At 40.6% G+C, this 22,559-nt stretch overlaps 1 protein-coding gene and 1 long non-coding RNA gene across 4 annotated transcripts in view; one reads left to right on the top strand and one right to left on the bottom strand.

The window, feature by feature from the left end:
* The window catches only part of FILIP1 (filamin A interacting protein 1), a 102,531-nt gene that overhangs the window by 30,014 nt on the left and 49,958 nt on the right, over positions 1-22,559 (bottom strand). For all 3 annotated transcript variants that reach the window (XM_014870208.2, XM_014870209.2, XM_088162148.1), the window contains 2 exons: positions 12,238-12,411; positions 9,991-10,169 (listed from right to left, as the gene is read on the bottom strand). In XM_014870208.2, the coding sequence (XP_014725694.1) occupies positions 9,991-10,169; positions 12,238-12,411 (353 nt within the window). The remainder of the gene's footprint in view (positions 1-9,990; positions 10,170-12,237; positions 12,412-22,559) is intronic.
* LOC148224460 (uncharacterized) lies at positions 1,300-21,157 on the top strand. Its single transcript, XR_015802665.1, has 3 exons — positions 1,300-1,691; positions 2,458-2,719; positions 5,290-21,157. It is a non-coding gene; the product is annotated as an uncharacterized LOC148224460 (long non-coding RNA).

Genomic DNA, 22,559 nt, shown 5'->3' with positions numbered 1-22,559 from the left:
ACACCCCTACACCTAAACAAAGCTTTTTGATTACTGCATAGCTATTTACTACAGCTCATGCAATTCTAAGGTTTGCTGATTGCATTAGATTTGTGTCTATTGAGAGGCAATTAGAGAAGAGTCTGTCCCCACAGCTCCCCTCCCCAGCCAACACACAGGGCCTAGACTCACCCAAGGTTTGAGCCTGCTATTTTAACCTTTTACTTCTAGGTGCTTAGAGCAGAATCTGAAAAAGACTCCCATAAATATCTGGAATGCAACCAGTGAAGAATTTGAAAAGGAAAAGATAAAGAAAACAAATAAAAACTAAACAAAACCCACCCAAACCAAAAATACACAACTAGTACACATATAAATATGAACGTTCACAGGCATCTGATTTTTGAGCAGATCTGTATTTTGGTTGCCCAGATTTGCTGTTGCACATCCTTGGTAGTCCCATCATCTTGCCTGAACTGAACATCATTCTTCACCTGAGGTTGTTTGGGCCTTATGAAATACATGTCTTTAAAAGCAAGGGCTTTGTTCTGAGGACAGGCTGACCACAGCCATTGCACAAGAGCAGAAGCTGTCAGTGCTTCCATTCAAAGAAACATTTACTTGCACCAGCCCCTGTTCATCCTTTGCCACAAAAACAGCATGTGTGGTTTTATTTCTCTCCTCAGTCTGAAAAAATTCTAGTTTGCACTACCCCTTTCCAAGATCATGTCCTGACTGTAGCCTGTTGAGTATATGAATAGCAAAAATATAAAGGACAGGGAAAACTTAGGTTCTGAGATGGAGAGCAAGCAAGGACAAACTGGACCAGTTTTATACATTTAGTGGGAATTAGAAGGTGCTGTGCTTGCGTTTGCCTTCAGATTTCTTTCTTCCATGTCTGTATTGCCCTCTGAATAACTGCAGGCCTTATGCAATCTGTCCTTGTTCTTCTCTAATCAGGTATTCAGTCGATAGCTGTTGACTTCCACTGAGCATCCTCATTTACAAATCACTATTATTTTTTAAAATCTTCTAGTGACATACTCATGCACAAGGAGGCAAAAGCTTATAGCGTCCTTGGTAGAATCAACAGGCAATACTGACCAAAAATAATTCAAAGCACAAAGGCATAATTTGGCTGTGAACATTATGTAAAAAATTATAGTCATTAAAACTTTGCTATTATTATTGCTGTTATTATTGTTATTGTTTTTATTATTTCTATTATGGTTTATATTATTATTGTTCTTGTTGTTGTTATTGGTATTACTATTGTTATTATGATTACTATGATGAACCAAAATTAATATATAAGTTATATAAAAATATTATTTTACAGGAAATATGCATTGCTGACAAGTTAATTTTCGGGAGAGCAGACTCTCATGCAGAAGCTATAATTCCACCCAAGAAAGTACTGTATGTAATACATTTATATATGCATGTATAGACTTCTACAGGTACAAGCATACACGCATTTCAGAATTCCTACTCTGGTTCTATTAATCCCGTTAATCAAGAAGAGCTCTACTGACTTCAAAGGAATTGCAACAATGCCAGCTTTGTGCTCATAAACCCCAGCATCAGGATTAATTATTTCCTAAGACGTGAGGAAGATGGCTGTGGAAAGCTTGGGTGTGCTAAGGGCGGGCACAAGGCGATGGTGCTTGCCACTGAAAGCCAAGTTGGAGTGACAGCCCTTGTTCTGTCAGGTGAGGACACGAGGCAGTGAAACCAGGACAGACTCTCCTCTGTGGCAGGATGAGCTGTGCCCACATCACGTGAGCTGTGCTCCAAGCTTTCCTTCCACTGGGACGGACACCACTCTGCCCCTGCTGTTCCTAGAAACCATGGTTGTACCCCAGGCAGTAATCTTCAAAATGAAAAAATGTTGAAAGCTGTGCATCATTTTAAATCAAGTTAAGTCATCTAGGAAAAGCCTGACATTTAAATGATGAAAGAGAATATGTCTATCCCTTTCTGATTCCTCTGAAAATGAACTTTTTCAATGGAATTGTACAGAAGCTTTCATTCTATGATATATGCACTTGTCACCAAGAGATACTTTTTCAACTATGACATAATTGCTATCATCAGAAAAGCATTGCTGTCATTCTGCTATAATTTAGCCTCATTTTCTGCTCATTTCTTTATCTTTCCTCATTAGGGCATTACATATTCAGCTGCATTACTATTAATCATTCTCTAACATAAGCACTGCATAACAAATCTGTGTGAGTAATTGATTTTTCAGTTTCAGAGCTAAACCAAAAAATTTAAAAATATATTATAAAAAGCTTAATGTTTTTCTCTAATTCAAGTGAAAAGTGTTTCATGTGGATTTCAGTGAAACATTTGTTTGTTTCAGATCAGTAATTTCGTTTCTATTTTTGTCATTTTAAGAATAGCAGGGAATAGAAAGGACTGTACCTTGGCCCATTTCACCAAACCAACAAGTGAAAATCCTCCCTTTTTCAGAAACGAAGTGATCTGCCTGGACCAGTGAATCCCTCTGTCTGGGAAATTTGAATACTCACACATTGACCTACAAGAAGATTTTCATCTCTTTGGTGAAAAGAGCCCAAAATTATGTAAGTGACTTGTAAAAATAGAACAATTTTTCCCAGGAAGAATGGGAACAGACACCCAGGGACCCAGTGATGTGACCAGGGCCTCTTCTGAGAGGTGGATTCAGGTCCCAACTGGTTGACAGAAGGATTAAAAGTCTATCATGGTCCAGGTGAGTGGCATAATCATTTGATATGCTTTTTTGACTAGCTAGTCTTGTGAATTAGGTCACCAGATTTTCTTTGTTGACATTAATAATAGTCTTACATCCAAAATGGTATGTCTTAATGAGTTTTTAAAAAGGTAGGTGCCACTATCTGTGGCAACACAATCTTATCATCAGGCACCTACTCAGGTACCTTCCAAATATGTAGTGAATTATACATTTTGCATTTCTCTGCCCTCACATTTGCACAGGCCTTGGCAAATCTCACAAGAACGTTTTGTCTGGATATTTGCACCCCCTGGGCTTTTCTATTTCTGTCTTAAGATTTCTTCACATAGAAGCCTTAAAAAGAAATGAAGACTGAAAAGATGCAAATATAAAACTCACTATTTCTAATCTCCATTGCTGCTGGAGATACTTCAGGAATGAGAAGAGATGCACAACTTAGCACCCTTTTGGGGAAAGAAGGTGGAAAAAGCATTAGACCTGTTTAGGGTTAGGAAAACTTACATATAGGCTCACTAATTTAGAATAACCTCCCTAGTCTGATCATGTCTTAAGGTTCTTCATACAACTTATTGAAGCCATCAGACCATACAGAACAGGTCTTGGGTATTAGTAGGGCATTAGGGCAGTAGGTCATATACTTTGCCAATTGGACTGTGCATTTCTGCACGGGTAAATTTTCATTTAAGCATAGAGCAAATATCCAGCATGTTCAAGCTTGAGTGCCTATTATCATATATTTATACTTGTAAATAAGTGGTATATATTTAAATTTTTTAGAAATTCACTGAAACCTGGCATTTCAACTGAAACCTGTTTCTAATCTTTCTGAATGAGGAAGCAATTTTCCCTACATGACCCTGATTCAATTCTTGTTTTCTTTGCCTAAAAAAATGACAACTTAAAAAGATGGCCTCAGCAGAGCTGTGAACTGATATTTATTTCAGTAGTATAATAACTCTGAAACATGCCAAAGGCCTCTTAAATATTAAAATTGTTACCTATTGCACCCTGGACAGGGTTTGAATTTGTGAGTAGATTTTGAATGAAGTAATATTTTCCCCCTGTCTGACCCTGGGAGCCTTTGAATTGATGATTTTAGCAAGCAAACTTGCTAGGAATAATGAAGTACATATAGTTTTGTATAATAATTCTCTCTCAAGGGCTGTGAAGCTGATGCCTACTTAGAAAAAATTTTGGAAAAGTAGCTGAAACAACACATGATGCCATTTTAAATAATCCCAGAAGTGACTGAAAGACTGGACAGTTTTGAGGACTATCCAAGTGTAAAGAGATGGATTTGGATTAGTCCCAGCTCACATTGTGTAAGACTTGCAATACTTTCATATTGTTTCTCCACAGTCAGATGTAACTGTTTGTTCTCTCGTTTTCAAATTACCTTTGGAACCATTTTGTTGGAAGTTGGGACCAGATTCATTAGTTAAAACATAAACTTTGAGTCGTTGCTGCCTTGCAGTCGGCTAGAGCTGTAAAACAGGACGTGCAAAATGGATGACCTTCAGATTTACTTAACTGTGCAGAAATTGTATTTGTCATTGCCAGGTTTTTAAATTCATTTCTTTTACTAGACTACCTCAGAATTTCTGATCTGTCACCCTGTGAATATATTATTGAATATATACATTGATAGAAAATAACCAGATTTTCCAAACCATACCCATAGCATGTCAGCCTGAAAAGAACAAAAATGCATTGCTGCCCTTCTACATTATAATATTAAAAGTTTAGAGATGCAATTACTGGAAAGTAGGCAGAGTGACTCAGTGCTCTAGAAAGGCCAGTAACGTGTGGTAAGATGAGTAACTGCTGTAGGAAATGGTGAAGTCCCACTGGGATGACTTTTCCTTTTTTTTGGTCACAATTTGGAAACCAGGACACAGAAACAATCACCATATGAGAAAAAAAGTCAGAGTACAAATATGTCTAAAAATTACTGGGGGGGGGGAAGATAGCAAAAATATTTCTGAATAGTAACTTAATTTCCAGGCTTTAGAGGAATCACCAACAGATTACAGTTACAGGCCAAAATCTGTGTTACATGTTTGGATTTTATACCTCACCCCAATATGGGCCTATTCTTACCACAGAATTTGCGTTATTTGAGAATTATGGTGATAAATCACAGAAATTTATTAGTCCTGAACACTTCATATTTTTGGCTTGATTGTTCTCTAAACAAGTAATTGACTGATGGATACTCTGCCCTGCTGTCTTCTTGCCAGCTCCTTTATTTTACAGTCTTCATAAAAATCGAGGGAAAGCACAAAGTGGAAAGGCAGCACACACAAAATCTCCAATCTGTATCAGACTCCAGTCTTTACACTTGCTTGGATCCATGAAATACAGAGAAACAAAAAGGCAAGCCCTCCCCAATGAAAGGCTTGGTGCTGCCGTCTCGTGGGAAAAGGGAGAAGAGAAGCTTTGGTAATAAAAGCAGAAATGCAAAAAGGGGAAAAAAGGGAGTTTGAAAACTTGTTAACATCAACACTCCCATTTTTGTTTCATGAGGGCTGTGTGCTTTATTGCTCACAGATCAGTTTCCTTTGCAGGTGATGTGGGCCCAGAATTACATCACCAGCAGAGCAGCCAAGAGCATCTCGGTGCCAGCATGACTGAAGTCGAGAGGAATGTATTATCACAGACCTCCGAGGGACTTGCCAGTGCATTCCTTGCTGGGGGTGCTGCGATGGGGGAGGCAAAGAGGAGACAATTTTACGTGAAGACTGAAAGGGAACTTTGTGGAGGAAAGAGCTGGGGTCACAGTCTTGCTGTCTCCTCTAGGCAGATCTAATTATGGCCATGTACTTCAAAAAGAAGGTTTAACTAAAACCAGATTTAGCAGGGCAGTGCTTAGGAAGTACAGCTTGAATTCTCAGCCTTGCCTTTGAGGAAAATGTGAAATGCTTCAGTGCACCGAGAACACTCGCAGTGGTTGTAATATGAATAATTTGAAGCACTGAGGAAAGCAAGACCAATATTAAATCCTCATCACTTCAGTGAAGCCTTACAATAAAACATATCTATCCTTTAGCACAGACAACACTGGGATACTGGGTGTATATTCCCTGATCAGAGTCTCAGCAGTCTCAGGGTTCATGCTGGAAATGATCAAATTACCCACAAAGCAGTCACACGGATCCCCCATAACAGAGTTCCAACAAAGCCTTTCTGCCACATCACACCCTCTGTTCAGCAACCCACATCTCATCCATATAAAAGAATTCCCTCCTCCTCCCATTTTTGCAGGCTTTCAGGCTATTTCTTGTATCCATCCTGGACGGCAGGACTGGCTCAGTTGTCCTCACCTCAAGCCTCTCTCCGAACCATTAAAATCAATGGGAGCTTTCCAGTGCTTTTAATAGAAGCAAAATGTGCTGTCAACCAACAGGATTAAAAGAAGGGTACAAGAAAAATTTTTCAGAGATTAGCACCTCTAAAAATGTCAGCATTTTAAACCTCATCTCCTAGGTTAATCAAAACATCGAAGAAATGCTGACACTACAAAGATCTCTACCCTTTTCCACAAGAAAAAAAAAGCCTTGCTGATAAGTTTATATTTGATAAACTATGGATTTCCCCCCCGACCCTGCCCCCAGTTCCCTAAAAGGGAAGGCAAGAGGGCTGGGACTAGGCAGCACAGGGAACAGCCAAGTACCATTTCATGTTAAGCCTGCTTTACACAAGAATTTTTGGGGTCATGAAGTACCAATAGGTGGTTTAGCTGTGCCCAGCTCAGACCAAAGTCACGCCACCAGCTCCCTCCCCAAAGCACAGCTGAAGTTCATGAGGGTGCCTGTGCTGGGAAGACTAATTTTATCCCTGAGGCTGCTGATGCCTGGTCTGCTGCTCGCCAAGTGCCCACTGCAAGCCACAGCATTAATGCGGTTCAGACGAGATCCTTCATTCTCCACCTCTCAGAGCAGAGACTCCTTACACCACCATTTATCATCCAAGTCTTTGAGGGGGCCTTCAGCTCTTCTCCGTATTCCTCAGCCTCCTCAGGCTGAGGCTCCAGGAAGTTGTCTGCTTCTGCATTCCCTGGAATTGGAGTTATCCAAGGATACCTTGATGTTAGAGGAACAACAGCTGAGGTGGGCAATTGTTGAAAAGGGAAATTCGATTGCATAGAAAAATAGAAAATGCTGTCCATAACTTTCAAAGAACATTAGATTCTATTATAGCATACTATAGGGAAATTTGCAAAACACTTCAGCCACCATATCTGTAGAAGTACCTTCCACTAAAGTACCAGATTCCTTTCATCTCCACCTGGCAATGATCAGCACTATTCTTTTCCAGCCTTTTCCACAGTCTTTCTTCAGGTCAGTTGCACTTGGTCTTGCAGAGCCAACACCAACAGCCTTCTCACCCCCACGCCCCCAGCTGTCTACTTTTGAATATCCCAGTGCACAATTTTCTCTTTTTTATTCTTTCCAAGCATCATTATTTTTGAGAGATCATGTTTTCCTGTTACTTCCTTCCTGTATGAAGCTGACCTAATAATTAGTCACTCATAGGAACTGTTTGCTTTCATATCATGTTGTTGTAGATGGATTAGAGATAATATATGAAAGTGCATGTAAAAAAATATTCCAAAGTAAATACATTAAGAGAGTGTTAGACATACATTAGAACTGAGGTATATTTCTTTCTTAAAGAATTCAGTTTTTGCTTTGTTCAGACTTTCACAAGACGGCAAAAGCAGATGTAGCCTGTGAAAGTTGATATAGACAACAGTGGTTAGGAAAGATTGATAAAATACTGTGAGGAAAGAAATTACTGAGATTATTTAGATCTAGTATAGAAATTATGACTTCTCTCATTGTAGCAGGCTGCTGTGAGATGGCCATCCTGCAGCACTGTTCTTCCTCTGGCTCACCCTGTCTCATTAACATTATAACTGTGAGTGCAGCAGAGTGGCTGACGGGCAAAGTTCAGCTCTGTGTCCCTTTTCGTTTTCATGGAGACTACAAGTCTGTTCAGCTCTTAATAAAATAACCCTCAAAGTACCACAGTAAAATGGATTATACGTATAGTGGTACTTATAAAACAAGAATGCCTGTGCAGGACCTTAAAAATGCCTTTAGGCAGGTCAGTTCTCTGTCCTGATATGCAGTTTGAGTATGAGTTTCTTCTACTATGTTTTCATCTGTCGCAATTTAATTTTTCCACTTCAAACTCTTTCTTTTTGACAAAATCTATTGCCACGTTGTGGCTTTCCTAAGAAGTCATCCTATCAACCCTCTCTTTCTTTGTGAATAGAGGCCTCAAACAATACTATGTCTAGTTTTTAATACCTGCAAAGACGTGGGTGCAACCTTGGTTTCATGTGCACTCAGAAAACAAAGGTAAGAAATCGAGATAATTTAAGATTTTATGCTTAATGAGTGGTTTCCAGCCCATCCTGATTTTGCTAATCTGCTCTGTAAGTGGTCTGAGAGGAAGAACCTGAAGAGGGAGGTACATGCATCTTGGTTTTCTGTGTTTAGCTACATGTCTTGTTATCTCTGCTTGGTCACTACTATCTTGAAACAAATTAGTGTCATAGACAAACAAAGTGGATTAAATAGCAAACATCAGATTTCTGGTGTTACTCAAATCAAAAGGGCTTCAGCACTGCAATTATTCCCCTGCAGCCACCAGTACAGAGAGACTGGTGAATAAAGCCAGTGGATTTAGTTGATCTTAAAGATCTGCTTTCAAGAGAAATTAAAATTCAAATTTTCCTTTTCTTATTGCTGTTTTTCCAGAAATTGTAGAATATAGAAATCTTGAAGTTTAAGAGAGCAGGAAGGGTAAGAGATAATGCCCACAGGTATGGGACATGATATCTTAGCAGTGGTAAGACAAAAAGCTCTTTCATCACTTCATTAAATGAAGTAAATTCAACCCAGGTCATAATAGTAAACTATTTAGTGGCCTTCCAAAACTGAGAGGGAATAATATGAAGACAACAATTGTCAAATTAATGTGAATATTAAAATGTTAAGACAAATTTAAACGGTATTTTAATACCACTTTTGTAGCATTTTAGTGGCTGCATGTCCACACATACATGGATATTCAGCATAGAGACAAAATGTCTTCTATGAGAATCAGATGGGAAGTTGCTCCTGACTTGAAAATACAACATCTTTTTTTTTTAAAACATATTTATTTTTACATTTTTCATTTTCTACTGTGCGAATCAAGTTGCTAAGACGCAGAAGCATTTTTGTTCTTTAAAGTTTGCCAATCAACCCAGGAAAGTAAAGACAGAAGAAAACCAAATTCTATTAAGCCAGGAAGTATGGTCACTGTAGCTCATGTGCCACCTACTCAAAGCTGGCACTGAACTGAGTTCAGGAAATACACTAAACAGTTTCGCTCCTGGGTTTTTGCAAATGTCTGCCACAAGCCTGTGGTTTCCTCAAAAGCATTTCTTCTTTGAACTTAAGTATTTTTCTTAGAGCCTTAAAAAAAAAAAAAAAAACGAAAAACAACACAACATGGATTGATTTCAAGTAGTTTGGTATTAGCACAAAAATTCATGTTGAAAAACTGAAGCTGTTAGCTGTTAGCTTCAGCTAACGTAGGTGATCTTTCTTTTCTTAGAGGCACAGAGAACAAATTACTTTTCCAATAAGCAGGATAAACACTCGAAAAAAAGAAATGCAGGGTGTATGAGTCTGTGAGATAAACACTGCAGATAGTCCACCACAGGCTGGGCACATTTTGTAATGCATGATAATATTTTCTACCTCTTGCCTGAGGTATGCATCTTCAAAATATGAAAAAGAATGCAAATAGTTTGTGACTTTGCAAGCCTAAATGGCAAAGGGCATGGCAGAGTCCCACCACTTGTGTGCCAGTATCCTGGTGTGTGTTGTGGTTTTCCTTACCCTGCCCTCCTGCTGTGGCAACAGTGCTCTGTCCTTCACAAAACTTAGCGCTTAGCTAAGCAAGCCAGTCCCAAACTTAGCCAACGTAAATAACATCTGATCAAAAGCTACCTGGAGGTGAACCCAAAAAGGGGCATGACTAATTCAAAACAAATTTGTTTCTTAATTCAAGCTCACACTACAGGAACATTCAGTGGTATTCCTCCAGCTCCAGACTTGCACAGTAACGTACTTACAAATGACATGAGCGGATCAACATTTACAGATGTTTTACACGTAAGTTTAGTGTCATTTAAACACAGAAAATACCAGGCCATGTCACTGCTGAGGGGACAAGCAGTGGGACGCTGGGGGTAGTCTTTTACTCACCTCTCCCGCTCCTGTTCCAAGAGGTTGGTAAAGTCGTCGCTCTTGTTCATGTAATCTGTGTGCTTGTGTTTCTCATTCTCGAGCTCGTAAACGGTGCGGCGGTGGCACTTCTCTGCCAACAGGAGCTGCTCCAGCATGCGCCGGTACGTCTCCTTCTGCTTTTCTTCAAGTCTGTCCAGCTGGATTGTAGGAAAGCAGAACAGGCTGTTTTCAAGGTCTCCTTGCTTACTTCATCTGATTTATTAACCAACAATGTTGTGTTTGGTAAATGCAAGTCCCGTAATTTTATGTCTTGGGTTTTACATAAAGCAGTGACTAGAAATAAGTGCCCCGTGAAAGTAATGATTTATTTGGATGACATATTAGCAATAAACATTTGCACAGTTTTCAGATACACAAAGGACAGAACTTCACTTAGCTTTAGGGTAACAAATAATATTGTTGCAGTGCTGTATTTCCCCTGTGGTGAGGTGCTGTGCACATTTTCTTCATTTCACAGGGAAAAAGCTGTAGCTCAGAACTCAGAGCCTGGGAGTCTGAATTCACCTCTATGGGGACTAGACACTTGCATGTGGAGCATAAAATGTAATCTGAAGGCTTAAATTTGAGTTACACATCTTTAACACACATGTAAATCTGCTGAGATAAAAGATTCAAATTACTGAGACTGTCCAGAATCAGTTTTACATTTCTAATACAATTAATTGTAAGCCTTAGGAGTTTCTCCTTAGCCTGTTTTTTGAGAGAAATTCTCTTTATTTGTTCACAACCCTTTACCCTTTTTGTCTTCTGCATTTTCCTATTAATTTAGTATGCCAATTATTATTCAAACAAACAATAAAACCAGGGAGGTGTATCTAAAAAGTTGCCAGGGCACTCCAAATCCACCACAGCTATTCGTGTTACTTGCTGTTTCTTGGGTGCAGATGACCAACTCCAGCCTTCTCCCTGCTGAAGCAGCCCTCAGCCCTGGTACTTGTCTGGTTGCCTGCCCCTGGCACAGTGGCTGGCAGAGCCTGCTCTGCCCACCCCCAACCTTTACCCTGTGACAATCTCATCTCCCTCAGCCCCAGCTGCCCTAGGCTGCTGTTGTTTCACAGGGTATCTCAGCAAACTGTGAGAAATAAGAGAGCAAGAATGCTCTTTTGCAATTTTCTCTCCAAAAGCTTACCATAGCTGTCAAAGTGAAGAAGCCATTGCATTTTATAAAAGAGCCGGGTTGGGTTCAGCTTTTCAGAGTAGATATTTTGCACTTAATTTTTCTATTTTATTTCAACATAAGCCTTGTGAATCTGCACATGACACAGTTTTTAACTGATGTCCCTGTCAAATTATCAACTTCTTTGGAAAAAAGCCTTGCTAGGCTCTTTTAATCTTGTTTCAGAGTATTCTATGTATGCTCCCACATACTAAGGTTTGATTTCTTTATTTACTATCATCCCAAAAATTCCAGGAGATGCTTCAATGAGAATACACAGTACAAGATAGCCCATGGTAGACACAACTCCTGATGAACAAATTAAATGTTCTAAGTGGATGAGCTATGAAGATTTGGACAGGCACTACAGTATGTCATATTGTACACTGTTGCATGCTCCTTCTCCATGACCTGGACTGTTATGAAACTATGAACAGGAGCAATGGCTGTTTATTTTGGCATTCATGCTGGCCTCAGACACTCTCAGGTCTACTCTAATTCTCAGGTCTACTTGACATTCATTTATTGCTCAAATTTTAAAGTGAGGAGTCCTATAAGTCTCCTTTAGGGGCTGAACTGACTTTGCAGTCATAGAATTTAAGTGACGTAAAATGAATATGGATTTATGATCCCATAAATATGGTCAAAATCAATCTCCAAAGATCTTCTTTTTTTAACTACCCTCATGACAGTGTTCTAGTTAGTATGCCAAGAAAATCAAAGAGTTGTTACGAGTGCTATGAGCAGTAAAGGTTGCAGCCTATCATTCAAAGGAATTTAAAAGCTAGAAATTTAACACCCAAAGATTTTGGTCCTGCTTAACAGCACCAGCCCTAGGAAGCATGCAACCTCTTTATGGTTTGTGTTCAAATCCAGTGACTTCATTTACAAATTATTCTGCATATGAGTTGAACAAGATTTTGTTTTCAGTGTACAAATTCTGTGTTATCCTCTTGCATGTTTTGCATACATCCAAAATATATGGTGTCTCACTTCTGGTTAGGCTTCCCCCTGCACAGACATAATGCTGTCAATCAATAAGTTGTTACCTCTGAAATTGGTTTCTCATAGACGTCTTCCCCTATAGATTTTTCTTGAGCAAGGATGGCATCCCTGTGTAGCACTCGAAGCACATTCTCTGGAGTTGCAGACCCATAATGAGCTTCTAAAACTTCAGGTTTGGTTTTCTCTGTCTTCAGCATGTGGATCACATCCTCCCTTGCCTGCAATAATGCAAATCACTACCATGCATCAACCTATTAACCAACAGGGAACATGGGGAAAATAGGGGCATTTCATATGTACAGACTGCATACACAAAAATACAATAAATTAGAAAAATGACAGGCTGTCAAGGCAAATACAAAAATTTTGGGAGGTACCAGATTAAACATGATCTGTCCAATACAAATATTGTACTTTAAGGGATGAATTATTCTGTTCTTGCATTACATTATATTTGAATGCTATGAATTCTTATCTGAGTTGCAACTACAGCCAGGGAACATCATTATTGTTCGTATACTGGATCTTAGTTGTTGCCCATGCTGTTCCTTGAAGGGATAAGGAAGTGAGTAGAAAAAGCAGCACAAGTGAGCTGAACTAATATTTCTCAGACAGCTACTTCCTAGTCACTCCCTAACTGAATTCGCAACTAAATACTCTTCAAGTAACTTTTAAAATAAATTTTTCTAGGTGTTTTTCTTTAAACAAACCCTAGACACGTTGCAGTCCCCAGCTAAGGAGACATGGAAAGTCTGAGCAAATCCTCCCAGCAGTGGAGGGTAGCTGTGCTGCTGGAGCTGGGAGCAGGGATGCACCTGTGGCCAAGGGCAGCCTGGAACTCCCTGCCCCAGGTGGAATCTCCCAGTTTCAGGCACCATGAGCAAACATCTGGGCATGATGAGACAGCCCTGCAAGGCCACCTGGCTATGAATAAGGAGCATTTTAGGGCTATGCTATGGACAAACACTTAAGCCAGGGCTCTGTTTCTAATGGTACTTGCCAACACCTGTTAAGCCACCTGCAAAACAGGGGCATGGCACCTGCTTGTCTTGCAAGGCATGTTTATGAGGCCATAATCCAGGGAGGGACTGTAAAACCTACAGGTTCTTGGTGGGCAAAGGGGAGCTCCTGGATTTCCCTAGAGAACATCTTTTCCACAGGTGCAAATGGATGGGGGAGCAGAAGAGTATGGGCATTTTTCTCTTGCCTGCCTTTCTGACAACACATGTCAGCTTGGGAAGTAAATTAAGTACTAAGGAAAGGTTCAGACATTTTAGGAAAAAATCCTTTACAAATCCTGCCCCTATGTAAGCAATGACTGCTTAAAGATTTATGAGCTGACCAAACTCTTCACGCTTTTCCATGCCGTTCATAACAGCATTCAATTCATCCCTGTAGCAAATCTTAAATCTCTACCCAGAACCATAGAGGCACCACAGCTTAACGAAACCACCTGATTTTAAAATGGGCAAGAAAAATATTTTGGGAAATGGCAGAGACTCTTTAATTTTATAATGAACTTCAGGCAAAGATCATGCCATCTAATTAAGAACTAGCCCAATTACACTGTATAACATTTTGTAACCTTAAGTAAAATCTTTGCACTTGTCTGCAAGAGACAAAATGCAAATTGGAATGGTATTCATGTTTTTTCAAAATGAGACTGTCAAAGGTTCATCACTCATGGTTGTTACAACTAAGTGAATTATGTGAGCTAGTCCCAAAGAAAAGCAGAAGAGCATGTACACCTCACTACCTCACATCCTGAGACTGTGCCACTCTAAGTACAGGAAAAATGTTATTTTTGGCAAGTTCTAGACAGGTTTGCAAATGTATTACTCTTCTCTATCCCTGTAGAAATAACAGATGTCTTAGTGTCTTCATCACTGTGAGGCCAATGCTTCTATATTGAAGAAAAAGCCTTTAAAAAGTCCAATAGGAAAGCATGGGAGTATGGAGGGATTTCTAAATATCCAGATTTTATGATGTGTAGTCTAAAGCCGTTTTAGGAAGAGGCAGTTTTGAGGCCATGCCTTCATCCTGTCCCAATGAACTAATTTGGTATCCTGCTGTGTGCCTCCCAGCAGGGGCTGTGTGCCACAGGCATGCTCGGGGAGAGCACTGTGCAAAGGGAGCACAGCACACAGGGATGGGGATGAGGGAGTGGCTCCCTTCTACCCTCGGCACCGAGGGACACAGCCAATCATGTTGAAACGTCTTTTTGTTTGGATTCTGAGCACACAAAGCTTCAGGCCCCACACAGCCCATTCCTCAGGGACAGGCACACCTCAGACCCTAAGGTATTTGGGAGGGGAAGAGGATGAGTTCCTTCTCTCACACTGTTGGGCCCAGGATGGCATAATTAAACACTGGCAGGGCTGAGCAGAGCAGACAGACAGCTCAGAATTAAGGGTTTAACATAGCGAATAGGCAGAGCAAAAAGCTGGACTCCAGTCCCTGCAATGGTTATTTGATACAGAAATAGCTGCTGGAGGCAGCTGTCTGCCCAGCAAGTGCCCCAGCCCCTGTGCAGTTGTGCACTGCCTGACTTTCCTTCAGGCCTCATTAGTCTGTCATCACTCACAAATAAAATGGAGCAACTTTAGCACGAGGGAGTAGGAATAAGAGTCCTTGAAAAAGCTAAGAATGTCCCTGCTAACTAAGAAAGGCCTCTGGAGGTTTGGGTCCCCCAAAAACCAGAGGGAGCCAAGCCAGGGGAGTAGATGATGCTGAATGGAGGAGCTGACATCCCTAGAAGGAAAATAGGTGCCCAAGCTCAGTTCAGAACTTTGAAGAAAAAGACCCATTCATTGCTTCATCTTTAAAGGGAAGCAGTGACACACCTAGCTCCAAGGGAGCAGATAGAACAGTCAGCACTGACCACTCCTTGCTGCAGCCCATGGGGAGGGTACCTAGCCCAGAATCAGGCTGGGTGGCACCATCCCCTGGGTACAGTCAGCTTCCCTCTCCTGTACCCCTTCTTGGGTACCCTGCACTCTGCTGGGCCTCTGGATTTTGATGGTGGTATTAGTGTGGCAAGCTGCCTTTTGCCTTTTCTGGGCTCAGCCATTTCTCCTATCGTTATCTTTTCGAGGCTATTGGTTAATTCACCAAGTACTTTGTTTCAGTTATGATAACAGTTTGTGAAAAACAAATGACAAAACAGACACACAGGTTGCTAGGAAGCATTGGACCAAAATGGGAACCTAAATCTAATAATAAACTGGAGACAAATTTGCTTTTATTTGGTCAGAAACAAGCTCCATCATAGGGAGATTCTGAAGGACAGCTAACCTAGGTCAGAGAGACATGCAGGCAATGTCCTAACCTTCCATCAGTCTCAGGGTTTGTGAATTCCAGTTAGTCTCTCTGAAACTCCTTAGGATAATAGAGAGGGAAGGGGCTGAAACAGCATGCCTGTGCATCTCATGATTTCATGTTTCTCCAAATGACCAATTTTCCCCTGAAATGACTAGAAGAGAGGTCAGATAGAGGTGTTTTGTTCCAGTGTATAGTGATCTGCAGGAAACAAACCATTTTCAGAAACCAAGTCAGAATAATCCTCCTTGCAGAGGAATGCTGGGGCTACTTCAAAATACCTATGAAGAGGCATGAGAGGCTAGAGTGGGGAGCCCTAGCAAAAAAGGGGGGACTTTGCTGGCAAGCTGTTTCTACTGATGGACATCACTGCTGGTGCCTCTCTTGTCCCAAAGCACAATGCTGTTTAGTGTAAATCGTAAGCTGGAGACAAACACAAGGAAGATATTTCAAACTGCAAGTAAACTTGCATATGAATCCCAGAGAACAGTTTTTAGCTGTTTTGGTAGAAGGACCATGATGTTTGGCACAGGAAAATCATCTCTCAAGTCCTGTTTCTATTTTGTTTTGTTGGTGCTGTAATGAGAAAGAGCATCCCGGCTTGAGAAGACCACATATTGCAACAGCTTGTAACACAATAAAACTTATTTGCAAAAGTCCAGAAGACTGCAATTAGTCAGAGAAGCTCTTTAAAGTCAAAATACGGAATTTAAAAAATTTACTTTTATTGGTTTTTCATTGTTTCAATTGTCTACAGAAAACTCCAAGCTACCTTTCTATATATACTGTTAAGATTGTGAGTTCTTGAAAATAAAGAGACTTTTCCATTAATGAAGTGCCCCAAGTACTTGATTCTCTAAGCAGTAGGAGCAATAAAGACAGATTAAAGATGTACTAATTTAACTCCTTCAGTTGCTTCTGTGCATAGAGGAACTGCAAACTTGAACAAAGTCTAAGCCTTGTCTTATGCTTACTGGAGGTGCCAAAATCTAAAGGCTGATGACCTCAGTTCTTGAGTAGACCCATGGAGGGCCTGAGGTGCTGTGGAGCACTGCTGTCTCACAAGGTTTTGCCTGCTCTCCTTTCCCTCCCCTCTATTCCCCACTCATGAGTGCATTTACCAAAGAGGTGAGGTCTGTGTTACTACCTGGGAAATCCAAGACAATGCTCCCCTTCTCTCATGAGTGCACCCTACTTGCCCAGATGGAAGGCTGGCATGAGCCCACTCCTCAGAGGCTACCCTGAAACACTCACTTTTTGGCAGCACAAAGTAGAAGGACTTTCTTTTGCTCACCGACTTGAGCGGAGAAGGGGGCTGTGTTCCAAACCTCACTTTACTACGTGCCTAGTAAAATATTTAAAAGATATAGAAAGGATGTAAAGAGGTTCCTGCATAAAATTGAAACCATTTAGGAAACAATAGCATGACTCTGCTGCTTGTAAAACGGGTCTGGCAGCCTAGCAACCAGATTCTTGGTCAATGGAAAGACTGTTACACAAGCCGGGCGTTCAGACGCGCTCCTTCCTCATGCCCTGCCCTGCCAATTTACTACAGCCCTCTCTCCCCATTCCCACAGTCTTTGGCCTCTCCCATGAGCCTGCTGACAAAACTCAGCACCCACTAAACGGGGAATTTTTGCCACAGGCCATTTGTCACCTGGGAAATGGGACTGAACTGATCAAACTCATTTCATATAAGGGATCTAGTAAATCGGGAAAAAATTCCCTTGTATTCAAGATGGGATGAATGGAGTTGAAGTAATCACTGTCAGCTAGGAGTAAAACCCAACTCAAGATCATTTGCCAGTACATGTCCTAAACTCTTCTCCTGCTTTTTTTTCATAAGTAGTCTTCCTGCAAATTCATAGTTTGTCTCTCTCAAAATCAGTTACTGGTAACTATTACCCTCCATGTTTGGAGGCATCTAACTACTTTACACCTACTTTAGAGAAATCTCAATATTCCAGTAAAATGACAACAATCCTCTTAATTAGATGAAAGAAGTTTTGAAAACTCAGGAGCAGGAGTAGCATTTACAAGAAATGCAATTATGTAACAAGTTGGCAATCTAATATTTCAAGCTTTTGATTATTTCTCTTCTGGTTATGAAGACACTTTATTATATCTACACAAGGAAGTGCTCTAAGTAGCAGATGTTTAATATTTATGAAGTTGTATTTTTCTTTCCAGTGATTAATGACAAAAAATAACTATGTAACCACAGACAGGAACCTTTACTTCTACTTGTGTTGTTGTTCCTTGCATTGCACACAGTTCGGGTTATTTATAGCACAACAGCTGCTCTGTTCAGCATCCGAAACTAGATAAGGTCACAGGTTATCCATGTAATGTTGGGGTCTTACCAGTGACTGATTTCCTAAATGCCAGTAGGCTTTACAAATATTTCACCTAGAGTTAATAAACATCACACTCAAGGCATCCAGAGGGAGATCAGGAGAATGTTCTCACACTGCTTTCTTTGCTGTCCAGGACATGATGTGCTGCCATCAGGGCAGAAATAGCCTTTTTTCTGAAAAATTCCATTAGAGACCTCAGAAAGTGGATATCCCTAGCTTGGTTAGTTGACTTTAATGAAAGAAAGCACCTTCAAGCAGAGGTGCTCACACACCTGTATCTGAAAGAGTTTCCTAACACTAATCCACTAGTCCCTGTTTAAGACCAGAACTTCCCTTCTTTTTTAACTTAGAAGGAAACAAACATAATTAAAAGGAAAGTGTACTTTCTTAATTTTGTCTCATAATACTATAAATATAAATATATATATCTACAGAACATAATAAAAAACTACTCCTGACTGCTGGAATGACACTTTTGTTAAAGGCCTGATTTCTCACTCTAGCCCTTCATACTGCTACAATGACTGGGTAGCAATTTGCCTTCCAGAACAGTTATACTTATTGTAAAAAGCATGTTTCAAAGCAGAAAAGTTTGATGCTCTATTGCATATTGCATCACACAAAGCTCTTTTTGCTAAAAACTCAATAATTTTTTTTTCTCCTATACCAGAAACCTGAAGTAGCCTTGTTTATATCACTTACTCAGTGATGCTAGCCATGCAAAAAGCTGGCTAATTACATAAAGTCATGGAGTCATAGAAGTCCTGAGTTGGAAGGGACCCACAGAGATCATCAAATCCAAATCCTGGCCCTGCACAGGACAGCCTGAGAATCACATCCTGTGCCTGAGAGCATTGTCCAAACGCTTCTTGAGCTCTGTCAGGCTTGGTGCTGTGATCACTTCCCTAGGAGCCTGTTCCAGTGCCCAGCCACCCTCTGGGAGCAGAACCTTTTTCTAATGTCCACCCTAAACCTCCCCTGACACAGCTCCAGGCCATTCCCTTGGGTGCTGTCACTGTCCCCACAGAACAGAGATCAGTGCCTGCCCCTCCTCTTCCCCTCCTGAGGAAGTTGTAGATTGTGATGAAATCTCCCCTCAGTCTCCTCTAGACAAAATAAACCAAAGGATCTCAGCTGCTCTATGGTTTCCCTTCTAAACCCTTCACCATCTTCACAGCTGTCTTTGGGACATGCTCTAATAGCTTTATATCTTTCTTATATTGTTGCACCAAAACTACACACTGGAGTCAAAGTAAGGCTGCACCAGCAACACGAATATATAGGTTTTACTTGCAAGGAAGACTTTATGTACAGCAAAGGTTTTTTTCTCACCTTTTATCTTAACTCACTTTCCTGATACTTGAAACTGTGGATTTCACTTGCATAAATTACTTTTAATTTTTCTGTATTCAAGTCTAGGTACATGATGCACTCTGGAGGTAAAGAGATTACTTCAGTGATGAAAAGTGACCATTGTTGATTGTTGATTTTGTACAAAGGGTAAGTGATACACCCAGAAATAAAAATAATCCCTCACCACCCTGAGGATATTAAACAGAACTGTCCTGTCTTCTCCACACCATGCAGAACTTTCTGGCCTTGTATGAAGCCTTTGGAGCTCTACACTGTATTTAATTTTATTGTGCACTATCTTTCAGTGATAACTCAGAAGGCTCTTCTAAAATCAATACTGGAGAAGAGGCACATGATAGACCAGCTCAGCCACTGCATAAATCTTCTGAAGTGGCTCCAGAAGAATTACATCAGAAATTAATTTGGCCTCTTATGCTTGAAAAAGCCCCTGCTAAAGATTGCAGAGCTGAGGAGAAGCAGCACTGAGCAATGTATTACTTCTTCCAGCAAGCTTTGAAACAGATCAAATGAGCACTAGAAGACATCTGTCTGTTATTTCCTGCCCACACAGCTTTGTTCTGCTTTATTGCCAGAGCGCTCCATGGATGATGTCACTTTTTTCTGAAGAAAACAGGCCACCAGAGCCTTTCACTGACATAATTAATTATCTGTAGTCTGGGCCACAGCCAGCAAAATTCCCATGGCAAGGCCCTGAGAAGTATTAACTCCACACTGCTTGATGTTTTCAGAATTATTATGGGCTGGGATACCCTGTCTTGTCTTTTCACACTGAAAGAGTACTTTGCTCGATATTATCAAGCCATGGGGCAGTTGCTGCAGAATGTAGAATTACAGTGTCATGATCCAGTCAGCACAGAGACACAAGGACAAGGGGTCACTGTCAATTTATGTGCATGACTCTGCATGTTGAGATATGTTCTACATGCTCCAGCAATGCCTCACAATGGCTAAACACAGGGTTCGGGCTTTGCTGTATCCAGTCACTGAGTTTTTGTCTCAGCCAACATTAACTGTATAATATTTTTCACATGGCCTGAAACCCAGCAGCAAGCAGAAACCACAGATTGATCCAACTAGCCATCAAGTAGCCATGTTCCTTTTGTAACCAGAACTTATTTTGTGATCTGTTAGAAGCTCTTTAGGAGGAAAAAAATTCACTAATGAAAGGGCACTAACAGGAGAAGCATTTGTTTTCCTCTTTCTTCTGTTATCATCTGGCCCTATTAGCAAGTCTGGACCAAGACACGAGAGACCCATGGATCATGGACCTCTTTCTCATGCTTCACACATAAAATTAACCCCACCATGCTCCAATTTCCATTCCATACAGGAAATAATATTTCTCATGAATGAGATTTAATTCCCAAGTATACAGAAGATCTAGATACACTGTGAATGCTACACAAAACACGGCACTCTGACATCAATATAATGTTTTCTTATTAATTTTTCTTCATTTGTTATATTCTTTTATTTCCTCCAATTTCATGTTCTTCGATATCATCCAATTTGTTGAAGTCCATTAGAAACTAAAAAATATCTTCCTTATATGTGTAACTCGTCTAAATTGCACTTTGCAAATGCTACATTGGCAGAATAAGGAACATAAAGATCTGAAATTGGGGGCTCTGACCTGAATTTCAGAGATGCACTTGAAGCTGCTGCTGTGAGTACCCTGTCTCCAAGAGGAACAAATCAGCCCAGGCATTTTTTTTCCACAGTGATCACGCTGCCTTCTGGCAGGAACAAGCACACAAGGAGCAGGATGGAGCAAGACAAGCTGGAGCCAGCAGGGCTGTAACCACCAGCATGATGAAGTCAGAGGCAATCCTTCTGCCTCCTCTGTGGAGACAGGAGCATGTGGGACACTAACAGACCTAAGTCTGTGTACATGTGTAATAAACTGTATACACAACTTTCTCTTGTCCAAGCATTTTGTTGGCTTCAGCAAGATGTTTTTGAGTACTCTGTGCTGCACAATGTGCATCCGAGTTACTGGTTGCTGATGAATGGGTCTGAACAGTGGGACTGCATTACAGCAAGCACTCACCAGCACAGCCACTTACTAGAATGGAGGAATTGTCAGAGGAAACGAGGGAAGTGGCCAGACTCCTAGTCTGAAGGAGCTAGAGAGGATGGGCAATGAAAGGTGCAGAGAGAGAGCTCCCAGCCATGCCCACAATGCCCTCAGTTGTCTCCAAAATCCCCCTGATTCCCCCCAAAGTCTGTCCTTCCCTTTGCCCTCTCCAAGCCCCACTTGGGGACATCCTTTCCCCTCTCTATCCTCCCACTGCATTTCTAGGAATGACTCTGAAGCCTTTCAAAATGCTCTTTTACCCGAACTGCTGAGATTGCCCAAGCCAATACTGAAGAACTGTGGTTTCATTATGAAGCCACCTCAATATTTTTGTTTCTGACTTGTTTAAACTTGAAGGTGACAAACTTCTGAAAGTTACAATGCAAACTGTATTTGAGTTAGTTCAGTTCCACTCATTTTTCTGGCATGGAAGAGTTGATGCTACTTTTTTTGCAAAGAAAACCATTAACTTCCAGGATAAGAAAGACATCTCTTGCAAAATCCAAACCCTTCCTGTCTCAGGAAAGGAGTTCCTTTCACAGTGCCTCCCCCAGCAGTGCATCATTTTGGGTGCCACATCTGCACAGCCCTTTGAAATAAGTCAGAGTTCACTTTATTTTGGACATCATGCAAACACTAAAGGCAGCAATTTTGTAAGCTGTGGCAAGACAAGGGAAGTTCAGTAAGACCTGCAGTTTTCTATGTGAAAATGTTACATTTCTCTCACTTTAGTTAACCAATAGGTGGAGCCTTCAACCCTAGAAACAAGACATTTTCTCAGCCATGTTATCACAATTATTATGAAAAGACTTACATTTGCATTTATTAAAGCTTGTTTTGGATGAAAAATAATCTGTTTTGCTCTCAAGAGCTTACCAGAGCCTCAGCTAGAGGACAACAGAAAAAAACTTAATAAATACACACAACTGGGGCAGCAAATTTAATAAAAACAGGTTCATCTACCACTGCAATGTTAAATTAACAACTGGTGACTCAGAGCTGGACAGCATTATGACACATAAGACATATGCTCATTGCAAGCTCTCCAAAGAATCCCAGATATTTTAAAGCCAGAGCGCTCATGCATTTAACATTGATTGCAAAATGATTGGCCATGTGCTCTCCCACAGAGTGAACCTTCTCTTAAGAAAAATGAGAAAAGATACAAACTTCCTCATTACAGTTGCACTGAATATACAATTTCTAGTAAGTAAATGTAAAGAAAAGGAAAAAGAAAAAT

Source organism: Sturnus vulgaris, chromosome 3, assembly GCF_052056855.1.
Source record: "Sturnus vulgaris isolate bStuVul1 chromosome 3, bStuVul1.hap1, whole genome shotgun sequence".
Classification (NCBI taxonomy): Eukaryota; Metazoa; Chordata; class Aves; order Passeriformes; family Sturnidae; genus Sturnus; species Sturnus vulgaris.
Note: the sequence above shows the minus strand (reverse complement) of the source record. Positions and strands in the feature narration are given on the sequence as shown.